General features: G+C 40.9%; 1 protein-coding gene across 1 annotated transcript in view; it reads left to right on the forward strand.

Moving 5' to 3' along the window:
* Positions 1–363: 363 nt before the first annotated feature.
* The window catches only part of traf6 (TNF receptor-associated factor 6), a 46,221-nt gene continuing 32,136 nt past the window's right edge, over positions 364–14,448 (forward strand). The window contains exons 1-3 of the mRNA XM_072272226.1: positions 364–499; positions 6,834–7,153; positions 13,345–13,495. Of these exons, the coding sequence (XP_072128327.1) occupies positions 6,894–7,153; positions 13,345–13,495 (411 nt within the window). The 5' untranslated portion in view covers positions 364–499; positions 6,834–6,893. The remainder of the gene's footprint in view (positions 500–6,833; positions 7,154–13,344; positions 13,496–14,448) is intronic.

A 14,448-nucleotide genomic window follows, 5' to 3' on the forward strand; every position in this document is an offset into this window, starting at 1 on the left:
AGGAATGGAAAGGAAGGGGGAAGGAGTAGTACTAAGAAAGCAGGGGAGGGGTGGAAGAAGTACAAGGTGGCAGGTGATGGGTGAAAGGGGGGTGGTTTCGTGTTTGTTAATACAACAAGATGTCCTGATAAAGGGTCTCGACCCGAAATGCCAATGGTTTATTCCCTTCCAAAGATGCGGCCTGACTTATTGAGCATTTTGTGTGTGTGTTGCTCAAGATTTCCTGTGTTTGTGATGAGATGCATAAGGCCTTGCACCTGGAACAGTAATTGGGTCGCTCTTTGCTGACATTGCCAGCACTAGGTGCAGTACAGTGGTGCACCAGCAGGTGGGGCGGCGGCGGGAGGTCTGGTCGCTGGGCAGTCGAGCCGCGTCGCTCCAATTACGGATTTCGGGACGGGCTCCTCTCCGGAAGTGCTGGGTCGAGACCCAAATCGGCATTAAAATTAACCGAGACAGTTACGCGGTCTTGGAGCCGAGACTGTAGCCGTGGAGCGGGGTGAGGATTGTTACCAGGGTAGTGGGTGCGCGGCGCTGAGCCGAGTGTCCGAGATGAAGGCGGAACCGGGGCGAGTGGGGGGAGGGGGTGATGAGGACAAATGGGAGAAGCGAGAGGGGAGTGTGGGGAGGGGTTGAGAAAGGGAAGGGTGGGGGAAATGTTTAATGGTGGGGTTGAGGGAGAAGAGTTTGGGGATGGAATTCGAGGAACTGGTCTGAGAAGTGTTTGGGGATGGGATGGGGTGGGGTGAGGGGTTTGGACGAGGAATGGGACTGAGGAAAGGTCCAGTGGAGAAGTGTTTGAGAGTGAGATGAAAAGGGAAATTTTTTTTGGGGGGGGGAAAGGGAGGCTTGGGGTTGAGGTCAGGGTTTATGGTGGGTTTGAGGAGTGGGATTGAGAAGGAAGAGTTTGGGGTGAAGGATTTGAGGAGTGTGCTTGCTGAAAGAGTTTAAATTAAAGAGCATTAATGGGGTGAAATATGTTCAGAAAAAACTCCTTGGGCAATATTGAGAGGGCAAAGTTCAGCCTACTCTTGGAAAATAGGGTGGGACAAGTGAGTGAGGTGACTGAAAGACCATTTTGGGAAGTGACTGCAGTTCCGTTAGTTTTTAAATAGTCGTGGAAAGGTGCAGAAAAGCTCAACTTCTAAATTGGGATAAGGTGAATTTTGACAGTATGAGTCAGGAGTTTGCAACTCCCTAACCTTTACCGTAACCTTAGACAGGAATACGAACAGACCGAATGCAAGTTTTTTAATTGCAGGAGGGTAGATTATGCTACAGACAGGATCTTGGGAACGTAAGTTGGGACGGATTGATTTATTCGTTGAGATACATTGGGATAGGCCCTTTTGGCCCTCTGAGCCGCGCCAACCACCAGCCAACCCCGATTTTGCCGTAGCCTGATCATGGGCCGGTTTACAATGACTAATTAACCTACCAAGCAGTATGTCTTTGGACTGTGGGAGGAAGCTGGGGCACTCAGAAGAAACCCACGCGGTTACACACAACAGCGGGAGATGTGCTCGGGAAAATGCACAATAGAAATGTGGGGCTTGTTTAGAGAGCTCTTGTATGGGGTTCTGGATAGATTTGTCCCATTGAGACTGGGAAAGGATGGTAGGGTGAAGGAACCATGTTGATAAGAGATGTGGAACATCTAGTTGAGGAAGGAGAAAGCTTACTTAAGGTTTAAGAAGCAAGGATCAGTCAGGGTTCTAGAAAGTTACAAGGTAGGCAGGAAGGGACTTAGAAGGGCGCATGATTAGGCCTTGGCGAGTAGGATTAAGGAAAACCCCAGGGCATTCCACACATACATGAAGATAAGAGGACGTTTAGAGTGAGGGTAGGACTGATAGGGGATAAAAGAGGAAACGTGCTTGAAGTGGGAGGAGATAGGGTGAGGTCCTTAATGAATACTTTGCTTCAATATTCACTGTTGAGAGGGACCTTGACAAACGTGAGGGCAGTGTGAAACAGGCTGATATGCTTGAACATGTCAGCTTTAAGAAAGAGGATGTGTTAGAATTTTTGAAAAACACTAGGATAGATAAGGCTCAAAGACCGGATAGGATATGCCCTATATTACTGCAGGAAGCAAGAGAAGAGATTGCTGCACCTTTGGTGATAATCTTCGCATCCTCACTTCTGGAGATGACCAGAAGGTTGAAGGGTGGCAAATGTTAATCCTTTGTTTTTTAAAATAAGTAATGGGGATAGTCCTGGGAATTATGATCAGTTCTTCTGTCAGTAGTGGGCAAACTATTGGAGAAGGTTTTTAGAAGCTGGATATATAAGTGCTTGGAGAAGCATAGTCTGATTACGTGACTTTATGAAGGGCAGGCCGTGCCTCATGAGCCGGATCAAATTGTTTGAGGAAGTGACATGTGCATCACCAGCACCAACCTACCTGCCATCAAAGCCAGAAGTCTGCCAGAAAAAGGCCAGCAATGTCATGCAGGAACCCATTCACCCTGCTCATAGACTGTTTGTTCCACTCCCATCAGGGTGGAGGCTACATAGCATCCACGCCAGGACCACCAGACTCAAAAGCAGTGACTTTCCCCAAGCAGGAGAGCTAAACAGCACCTCCACCCACTAACCCACCCCGCAACAGGGTGTTCGTTATGCTGTGAGATTAATGAATACCTTGCACCACCAAGGTCTCATCAGTGGAACAGCGAGCTCTTTATGGTTTACCTGTGCTGCGTACTGCATTCATTGTGAATTATATTTTATTACCTTATGGTATTATTTTGGTGTGTGACATGCTTGTGGGTGCACTGGAACCTGGAGGAATGTGTTTCATTTGGTTGTGTATATGTACAGCCAGATGACAACAAAATTTGAACTTCAGCACGCCCCACCACCAATACTTCATTTCCTGTCAGTCACCTTATGTACAGACACTCCTGTACCCAGCATCACTGTATGTGCATGCAATCAATCTATGCATATAAGCTATCTTGTGAATTTATGTTTATTGTGTTTTTTATAATTTTGTTTTTTTTGTGCTGCATCGTTCTTCCTTAGACTTGTGTACTGGAAATGACATGAAACAACCTTGAAAGCAGATTGAAGTTAGAGTACTGGATGTGGTGTATATGGATCTTATTAAGGCATTTGACAAAGTTCCCCATGGCAGGATCATTCAGAAAGTCAGGCTGCATATATTCAGAGTTGGCTTGCCCATGGAAGGCAGTAGATAGAGTGTATCTGCCTGGAGGCCAGTGGTGGTCTGCAGGGATCTGTTCTGAGACCCCCGCTCATTGTGATTTTTAAAAATGCCTTGGATGAGGAAAAGTTTGCAGATGACATGAAGGTTGGTGGTATTGCGGATAGTGTTGAAGGTTGCAATGGGACATGGATTGAATGCAGAGCTGCACTGAGTAGTAATAGTTGGAGTTCAACCCAGCAAGGGTGAAATGATTTACTTTGGAAGGTCGAACTTGAAGACAGGATTCTTTGCAGTGTCAGGGAACAGGGGGATCTTGTGGACCACGATCATAGATCCCTCAAAGATGGTGTACAAGTTGAAAGGATGGTTAAGACGGTATTTGTGTTCGCTTTCAGTAGTCGGGATTGAGTTCAAGAGCCACGAGGTAGTTTTACAACTCTGTAAAACTTGGGTTGCACCATACTTGGAGTATTGTTTTGAGATTGGTTGCCTCATTAAAGGAAGGATGTGGAAGATTTAGAGAGTGCAGAGGAGATTCTCCAGGGTGCTGCCTGGATTAGAGGATGGGTTGAGTGAGCTGGGGGATATTACTTTTTCTTCAGAGCGAAGGAGATGAGACATAATTTGATAGAGGTTTATGAGATAAGAGGTGCAGATAAGAGTGGGCAGCCAGACTTATTCCCAGGGTGGAAATGGTGAGTACAAGAGGGGATAATTTTTAAGGTGATTGGAGGAAAGTATAGGGTTTGGGGAGATGTCAGAGGCAGCTGTTTTTTTTAATACAGTGTGGTGGGTGTGTGAAGCACCCTGCCATTTAAAAGATTCTTAGATAGGCACGTGGATGAAAGAAAAATTGAGGGCTTTGTGGAAGGGAAGGGTTAGAGAATCTTGGAGTGGGTTAAAAGGTTGGTATTGCATTGTGGGCTCAAGGGCCTGTACTGTGCCATATTCTAGTGGTTGATGGCTGTTGTTTGTGGGCAAAGGGTCGATGGGTAGTGGAAGGCTTTTAAAGGTGAGATAGTGAGAGCCCGAGGTTTGTGTTGTCCATTTTAGAGTGAAGGGCAAGGTTGATAGGCATAGGGATCCCTGGATTTTGAGGCCCTGTGCAGGAAAAAGAAAGAGCCGTGGGTCAGGTAGCGGCAGCTTGGGTCAAATGAATCCTTGGAGGTGTATAAAGGCTGCAGAAGTGTAATCAAGAAGGAAATCAGGATGGTAAAAGGGGAACATGCAATAACTTTGGCAAAAATTTTACAAATGTATTAAAGGAGAAAAAAGTAAGCAAAGAGAGAAGAGCCCTCAAGGATCAAAGGGGCACTTTTTTTGTGGAGCAGCAGGATATGGGCAAGCTCCTTAATGAACATTACTCCTGTATTTCTTACCAGGAGAAAGACATAAAGTCTTCAGAGCTAGGAATAATAAATGGAGAGGTCTTGCGGATGGTCTGTATTACAGCAGGGGAGGTGCTGGATTTCTTAAAAGGTATCAAGGTATATAGATCTCCAGGGCCTGACCTGCTGTATCCAAGAAGCACATAGGATGCTAAAGAAATCGTGGGAGCCTTCTGGTGAGGTTCTGGTAAACTAGGGGGATGCAGATGTTACATTTTGTTAAGAAGAGTAGCAAAGAAAAGTCTGAAAATTCTTGGTCAGTAAGTCTTGCATCTGTGGTAGGTAAATTATTCTGAGTGCTGAGGGGCAATCCACATCTGGAAAGGCAGGTTGGTTAGGGGTATTCAGCATGGTTTTGTGCATGGGAAATCATGTCCTACAAACTCGATTGAGGTTTTTGATGAGGTGACCAAGGAAGTTGATGGCTGGGTGGTAAGTGTCATTTATATGGGCTTCATTTAGGCCTTTATAATGTTCCACGTGGTAGGCTGTTCTGGAATCAATGGGATCCAGGGACAGCTGACTAATTGGCTTAATGGTAGAAAGTTTCTCTGCTCGGACTTTAGTCCTGTGATTAATGGTGTGCCTCAGGACTCAGAGCCCATTGTTGTGTCATCTGTATCAATGATTTGGGGAAGACTGTACAAGGCCTGGTAGTAAGCTTGCATAAAATAGGTGGTATAGTGGACAATGCAGGTTATAAAAAATTACAAGGGAAACTTGATCAGCTGAGTAAATGGGCTGATGAATGGCAAATGGAGTTTAATTCATATTAGGTGTGAGGTGTTACATCTTGGAAGTTCAAATCCAGGTAGGACTTTCACAGTGAATGGCAAGGCCCTGGGAGCGTGGTAGAACTGAAAGACCCGCTACATGGTTCCCTGAAAGTGGTTCCACAGGTAGACAGAGTGGTGAAGAAGGCTGGCCTTCATAAATTAGGGCATTAAGTATAGAAGTTGAGAGGTCATGTACAGAATGCTGTTGAGGCCTCACTTGGAGTATTGTGTTTGGCTTTGGTTGCCCTCCTATAAAAAAGATATTGTTAAACTGGAAAAAGATTTACAAGGATTCTGCTTGGACTTGGGGGGACTGAGATATATGGAGAGGTTTGACAGTTCAGGACTTTATTCCTTAGGGCATGGGTGAATGAGAATTGATTTTATAGAGCTGGATGACATCGAGGGGCATAGATAGGGTTAATGCACTCTAGTCTTTTTCACAGAGTTGGGCTATCAAAAGCCAGAGGGCATAGGTTTAAGGTGAGAGGGAAAGATTTAAGAGGAACTTGGGCAATTCTCTTTTTACATGAAGGGTGGTATCTGTGTGGAATTGGCTGCCAGAGGAAGTGGTTGAGCCAGATACAATAACTTATAAAAGACAGATGGACAGGTACATAGATTAGAAAAGTTTAGAAGGTTATGGGCAAATGCTGGCAAATGGGGATGAGCCTGAATGGGGCATCTTGGTCGGTCTGTGTGTATGACTATGAGCGAGAGTGATATGGTAAAGGTTTGGTGGGGGAACAGAATGAGGTGAGTTTTGGGAATGGGTTTGAGGAGGAGAGTGCACAGGAGGTATTTGGAAGGGAGCACATGGGTATTTTGGGGTGTAGCATGTGGGGGGGGAAGCAGGTTTGGAAGGGTCTGCTGGTGAGGAGACGGAAATGGGAGAAATGTAGGGTGAAGCCTAGAACTGGGGGCGGGGGGGGTGAGGAGTGGGATTTGGAGAGGTGGGAAGTGCAGCCCTAATATATGTGATTGTAAATATGTTAACCTGGGCTTAGATGGTGCTATAACAATTTAAATTCCTTCTACACATTTTTTTTAGAATCTTACTATTTCTGTACTTACCAATGCATGGTATTTGTCACTTTTGCCTTTTGAGGTTTAGATCTTTAATTCCTCCCCCACTCCCCTCACCCAGAATCTCTGTAATCATTTTGCATGACCTGTATCATTGGTACTGATATGAGTACGATGTCCATTGAAAATGCCTAATTACAAAACAAAATTAAAAACAAAAGCAGTCCCAAGCCAGTGGCCTGCCAATTGCCAACTCTTCTCTATGGGGTGTGTCAATTGCTGTCATATTAAAGAAGAAAGTTAGCTTAGCTTTTACAAGACTGCTGTTATTATGTAGCATCGTGGAAAATCAATTAGTAATTATCAGTTATGCTTACTTATGCAGTTCTTGGCAGTCAACTGCCGGAAAACTTCTGATAACCTTTTATGGCCGTTGTCAAAGTTTGGTGAATTTGATTTATATTACAGGATGATGAAGCGCTTTGCACACTGAAGCCAACACCAGACACAATTGGCATTACCAGAAGAATGGTGGACTGTGACAGCAGTCGCGATCCCACATTCCAGAGCTCGTGCTGCTCTGTGAACAACAGCATGAGGGATAATTGCAGCAATCATGGACAGTACTCCCATACTGTGTTTGAAGAGATGCAAGGTTACGATGTAGAGTTTGACCCACCTTTGGAAAACAAATACGAGTGTCCAATCTGTTTAATGGCGTTGAGGGAGGCTGTCCAAACACCTTGTGGCCACAGGTTCTGCAGAGTTTGCATTGTGAAGTCTATCAGGTTAGTGTTTAAATTTTTTCTTTTGTACTTGGTCCCATGTTTGGGATAAACTGCTTTGATATACCGATTAAAAATGGTATTGAATGGCTTTGTTATCTATGGAACCTTTGTTATCTAGAAGTAGTGATGCAAGTTGCTGATCTAATGGTTCATTGATTAAATGCTCATGAGAAACAATTGTTATTAGGTATGAATGGAAGGATGGTGGTGATGTTACAGGACCAGTAACCCAGAGAATGAGAATTGAATTTGCATCATGATAATTTAAGTAACTTTTTTGTAAAGGAAAACTGGCTATCAGTAAAAATGTAGAAAATTTGTCAGATTACTATTAACAACAAAATTGGATGTTCTGTCGGTTAGAAAGAAACCTACATGTTGGGCTCTCTGTGTGCCTCCAGTTTTTTTGAGTTAGATCCAAGCTTTCCTGGGAAGGATCTTATCCAGCCAGTTGGTTAGGTCTCCCTGATATTCAGACTGCTCTGAAGAGCAACTTTGTGGAAGTTTGTATTCAGAAAAACACATTCAATCCATAACAGTTCACCAAGAAAGCTGTTGGAAATGTGATATCATACATTGATGGAAGAAAGCAGAAAAGCAAAGTATTTATTAAATGATGATAGATTGAAAAGTATTGCTATTCAGAGAAACCTAAGCGTCCTTACGTACAAATCACTTGCAGATAGACTGAGCAATTAGATCTTTTTGCAATAAAAATTGTTACTTCTGTCAAATGGAGGCCTAATGGAAATTTGCAGAATATCTGGCACAGGTCTTGTCTCGCTCTGTAAGGAAGGATGTACTTTTGATTTAGCAAATGGAACAAAGGTTTATCATATTTGTATCTGAAATGGGGAAAATGTTCTGTTAGGTGAGATAAGAAGACTGGAACTATACATGCTGGAGTTTGGAAGAATAAAAGTTGATGTAATTGAAACCTGCAGAATTCTTTTGTCGTGGGGCAAGCTAGATGTAGGGATTACACTTCCCCCAGCAGAGATGTTTACAACCAGGGATCATCATCCCAGAATAAAAACTTGGCCACTCGGTGTAGGAATGAGAAGAAATGTCTTCACACAATAGATAGTAAATATTTGGAATTCTGTACCCAGAGGACTGAAGTAGCTCAGATGCTCAGTGTGTTTCAAGACAGATAATTCTGAGGTGACCAAAAAGGCTGGGAACAGACAGTCGAACTTGGGAGCCTGAGAGGAGCTGAGTCACAGAGGGACTAGGGTTTGTGTGTCCAAAGAGAAGCACGGATTGATAAGCCAGTTAAGAAGGCATGTGGTCTATTTAACTTCACTAGCCGTAGCATTGAATATACGAACGAGCATTATGTGGTACAACTTTTTATGAAATTAGTTAGGTCTCAGGTGGAATACTGTCCTTAATTCTCATTGCTATATTATATAGAAGGAATGTCATTGTATTGCAGAGAATGCAGTGGTGATTCAGCAGGATGGAATATTTCAGTTACGAGGAGAGACTGAATAGGTTGCATTTCCACCCCCCCACCCCCCATGCAGTACTGTACTTTATGAAGGTATTCAAAATTGAGGAGCCCAGTTGGGGTAGACAGTGAGAAACCCTCTCCATCCACCCAGAAGTAAAGATCAGCCATGATCTACTAAATGGTGGAGCAAGCATGAAGGGTTGTGACTTGCCTGCTTTTGTTTTTCTGGTTCTAATTTAGATAATTTCTAGTGGATTAAATTGTTCCAAAATTGATTGAATTGCAGTTTGTCAATGAAGAGAGACTTGACTTACTGATTTCAAGTCTATTGTTTGACTTCAGTGGGATTCCTTTTATATTTTGATTGTAACCCGCTCTCTTTAATCATAAATAATGGACTGCTTCTTTAAAATAGTTGCTATGTTGGAGATAGGCAACTTCCACTAGAAGTACGAATTTGTTCTGAATATACGAAAATAAATATTGCCTGGACTAGTCCTTGTTTACACAAGTACTGCTTGTTCAATTTGATCTCCCCGAATCCTTGTGGAGCTTGCTCCATCTATTGCTTTGGAGGAAACTTTTCCCATTTAATCTATTTGTATAGAGTAGTATTTAGAGCATTTATTGTTTTGGAGCATTGATTTTCTAACCTAAACTTCCTTCAGTGTTGCATCAATCAATTTACTCGTATTCACAATCACTAGAGATTGAATGTCAGAGACTGAAAAGTGATGGATAAAAGACAGGAAGCTGAAAACGAAGATCAGTTCATCAGAGGGAGAGTGGGCAATGTCTTTTTAACAAGTAGCAGTCACATACATGAGGGTACAGTAGATTTGGAATTTAGGAGTTTTCAAACACCTACATGAGATGGAAGTGATTGTAAGGGTTATGTTATAATTTACCTGCTTAAAAATGACTTCTCTTTGAAAGTGAATAATTAGGAATACACTTAAAAGAACGCATGTTGAAAGCTTAAAATTTTAAGTTATTAAATACAGAAGTATTGTAACTGTGAGTCCAATGTTCTTGTATTGACTTAACAATGGTCTATTTTCGAACTATCTTTTTCAATACTTATGTGTCCACCTGTCTGTTCCTAATTGTACCATTAAATTGGTATTCTCCTGTTCTTGCAGCTCACAAATGTTTAACTTCCCTTGTTTGCTCTTCAACCTCTCATTTCATTTTTAAATCTTTTTATTAATATAACCTACAGCTATAAATTAGTATCTATATATTTAATAAAGCTGAAGAAAAAACATATGTATGCTAATAAAAAAAATTTTAAGAGAAAAAGAAGGAAAAAAGAGAACCCCAGCTAACTTTAAAAAAAAAATCCCCACTAACTATAAAACAAAAAAAAAAGGGGGGAAAAACCCATTAGGAACCAACTCCCGGAGCGATACATCTTACCATCATTTATTTATATACAATAAAAAAAGAAAAAGAAAACAACCACCACCAAATCACATTTATATAATATAAAATTGGAAGGAAACCATGTAAATTGATTCAAATTAAACGATAATATTTAGCAAAAGAGCCCCACCTTCTCTCAAAATCAAATCGGGGGTCAAAAGTTTTACTTCTAATTTTTTCCAAACTAAGACATAACATTACTTGGGAAAACCATTGAGTTAGTATTGGAGCAGAGGTATCTTTCCACTTCAATGAAATAGTTCTTCTTGCCAACAATGTGATGAATGCAATTACATGTTGATTTGAAAAGGAAATATTCATTTTCCCTGAATATGATGCAGAACTATTCCAAATAGAACAGTGAATATATTAGGTTGTAAATTAATTTTCAAAGCTTTAGAAATTGTAAAAAAATAAAGATTTCCAAAAAGATTGCAACAAGGGACATGACCAGAATATATGTGACAAAGTAGCTACTTCATTTTTGCACCTAATTATCTATATTAGGAAATATTTTGGATAGCCTCTCCTTTGTTAAATAATAGCGGTGAACAACTTTAAACTTAATTAAACTATGATTGGCACATATCGAAGAAGAATTAACCATTTTCAAAACTTGCGACCAGTCCTCATTAACAAAAGTCATATTAAGTTCTCTCTCCCAGTCTTGTTTAATCTTTAGTGAGAGGTTATCTTTTTGTAGTAAAAATAAATATAAATTCTACCTCTTCAACCTTTAAAGAACAGAGGGAACTTGATCTGTGGAAAGTTTAGTTCATTTACTGTAGATTAATATCATATGCTTCTGTTACTTGATAGCAATTTGTTTAAAATCCTTAGATTTTAATTAGAATTTTTTTAAGGTGATATTCCAACTCATTATTAATGGACCAAAAGCCTCGATAGATGCAGTAATATCCAATTAATTTAATGCTGGTTTACAAAATTTAGTTCATTAATAAAAAGTCATTGTGAAGACATTAAATATGTTTTAAAATGTTATGAACTGTTGAATTATTGTTTAATACAAAAAAACAGGAATCACTTGAGAATGTTTTATTGAATTGTTGCCAAATTATGTAAAGATTTACAATTTAGTAAAATTTTCTGTGACATCTGTTTAACTTAAAAACGATGAGTAGTTTTTATTCTGCGGTATAACACATGCAAAAACTTGTGTAGCACTTTCAACACAGGAAACCATCCCAAATCAGTGATAAGGAGGAAATAATAAGCGAGCTTATTATTTTTAATAAGCGAGCTTATTAAAAAAAGTGATAAGGAGGAAATAATAAGCGAGCTAGTTAACATTGTTAAGGGTTTAGTAATGGATCTAAGTAATGTGATGTCAGGGCACAGATGCTGATGAGAGAAGCCCAAAATGTAGGACTCTGTTTGGATTGGTAGACCAAAAGAAATGGGAGAACTATCAGAAGCTAGAATCAGAACAAAATAATCTTTGGAGGATTGATGAACTGTCAAAGCTTACAGAAATGGAGCGAGTTGAAGAGGGATTTAATCACAAGGGTAAGAGATTTAATTTTATGTTGTGAAAGGTCTGTGGGCATAGAGATAGTGGGTGAATTTGGGATGGTGCAGGGTTGTAGATGTGAGTTCAGTGATAAGGATGTAAAGATCTAGTTTCAGCAATGGATGAACTGAGGCAAGAGCAGAAGCTGGCAGTGTTCTGGGTGTGGAATTCAAGTACCATTGTGAGAGGGAGAGAGAGAAAAAGGAGATCTGGGCTCAATTCTATATTAGCAAAACGTTTGCATGGAATCTAGCTCAACCTGATGAACAGAGAATGAATAGAAACTGTAACAAGAACAGAGGCTGACACTTTCCCAAGATTATTGGCAATCTGCTATTTCCAGTATAACCTGTTGGTAAAAAGTTTCGTTGTTAGTGTGTGTCCTGTTCACTGAGTTCATTTTCCAGTCAACATTGCTTTGATTCATGGGGGACATTGATTTGGCTGTGGAACAAAGTTTCACCTCGGCCTGAGGAAATAACATATCTTGAATGCATCCAAATGATAAAGACTGGGATATTTGTAAGTGCTTATGGATACCTCTGCCTGGTCATAATTCACAAACACCTCCTTAGTAAATTTCCTGTGGGTACCATTAGATTGATAACTCAGATAAAATTTCCCTCTGCCTTCTACATAGGTGGATGCCTGGAGAGATTTGACTCTGTCAGTTGATATTTAGTTTTAAAAAAAGGCACTTAAGGGAGCTGTTGCATGCTCAATGCTCATGTTCCTTTGATTGAGTGACTCTTAATTTTTACATTTAACATTTCAAATTGGTTATGGAGCTTATCAGCGCTTAAATAATAGTGTGCACCTAATATTCTACGGCTGCAAGGCAATAACATTCTGACATTACTGTTGTAACATTTCCTTGTTGTGGAGTCCTAGCTGTCTTCACTCTGGGTTGAGCACCACTTGTTTCCACTTCCATTGACTGGAACTGCAGACAATGCCAGTTGTGAGCTTTGCCAAGAGTGTTGGAGCTAGTTTTGTCTCTTGGTGGTTACACTGGTGTAAGTATTACACTGTCACTGATAATTACTTTGTAAAACAAGTGTTAACTACCTTCATAAGGTAGATGTAAAAGCTTCTCTAGCACTGTGGAGGAAGAATTGCCCTTTTGACTTGGCCAATATTTCCTTAATCAACAGCACAATAAATATTTCTGGCATTTATAAGATTTTGCTATGGCATACGTTGGCTGCCCATTTGCTGTATTCACAACTTCACAAATCAGTTATGTGCTTTGAGACACCTAGATGTTGCAAAGGGTGGTTTTCAAATATTATTCTAATACCCTGATTTCATTCACTAAAAACCTGTAACGATTTCAAAATATTTCTCTCAAAGTAATGGGATGGAAGTTGCAGAAGCAGCAATCCTTTTATTATCACTCCGACTAAACTGGAATGAATATTCTGTGGTATCTCCACCTTGCAAGAAATGCAAGTACAATTGGAAATAGACAATGTATTATAGGGGGAAATAGTAGATCATACAAGGAGCGTTAAATTTGTGGGCATAAAAAGCTAGACATAAGGTCTTGCAAACATTATTTATAGATTATGGAAAGGAAGTCAAAATGGATCTCCTGTTGCCATCCCAAGTTCACCTGAAGTAAGACTCTCACAAAGATTCCTAGGCTTATAATACACAGGTAAAAAGGGAAAAAAGCTGGGATATGGGAAATGATGGGGAGAAACTGGGGTGTGGGAAGTGATTGGGAATGGGGTGAAATGTGGTTTCTAACTATTCTTTATTTGAAACCTCTCACAGGGATGCTGGACACAAATGTCCAGTGGACAATGAGATGTTGTTGGAAGCCCAACTTTTCCCAGATAATTTTGCAAAACGAGAAATTCTTTCTCTGACAGTCAAATGTCCTAACAAGGGTTGTTACCAGAAAATGGAACTGCGACATTTGGAGGTTGGTTTCAAGGAATTTTTTTTTTTACTCACTGATCATGAATTTTGTTATCTTGATTTCTTTTTTGCTCTGGTTTTCAAAATGTATTTGATTATTGAAAAGTACATTGAAATACTATGATAGAGGTCCATGATGGGGAGCATGAGCTTTGTTGCTTAACATACTGTAGTTGTAGTACCCAGCCCTTGGGTTATCAACACTTGATCACTATCATATTGCCGACTTTTGTTCATCTTATAAAGGTAATAATCACAAGAATAGTTCCTTAATGTTGACATAGCCTGGAGGAGTAATGGGGATAAGCTCCCGCTACCTTTTAAATGCTCCCAATAGTGTGCGTCTCAAATAGCCTCTGACAGCCAAGTCCAGCTACTGACCTCCACATGTGGCTTGGCTACTAAACCTGGTGGAACTGTTTCTACCGACTGTAGAATGGGTAAAGGCAGTTCACTGCTGTCTTAAAGCCAGTTACTTTGGGCAGGTGGGGCATGTCAACCGTGGTTGGCAGCTCATCTAGAAGGAAAACTGATCTCAAGCTTTCACTGCCTTGCGGCTGTACTCACTCATGGGAAAGGCTTCGGGAGTAGACCCGGAAGAAAAATCTGGAGCTGAGTCTTTAAGGCAGAAACTACATTGATTTCGATGCTGACTGGCAACACTTGCAGTGGCGCTGCTGCCAAACTGCATCAGTCTCTGCCATTCCTTTGGATTCATCAGGCACAAGGGCAGCAGCTTGCTCTCCGTGTTGTACTGCCCTGGCTTTCGTGACAGCTCGGACACAATATTCATGGTTGATCCTGGTCATTGGAGGGCCTACAGTTCCAGTACCACATGCTGTTGTGTGTAGGAGCAGAAGACTGGATCAGTTCGTACAGAATGGATAGACTGGCATTCCTGGATTATTGGAACCTGTTTAGAAGATAGAAAAAATGGCATCATGTGTCCTTACTGAA

Source organism: Mobula birostris, chromosome 11, assembly GCF_030028105.1.
Source record: "Mobula birostris isolate sMobBir1 chromosome 11, sMobBir1.hap1, whole genome shotgun sequence".
In the NCBI taxonomy this organism is placed as follows: domain Eukaryota; kingdom Metazoa; phylum Chordata; class Chondrichthyes; order Myliobatiformes; family Myliobatidae; genus Mobula; species Mobula birostris.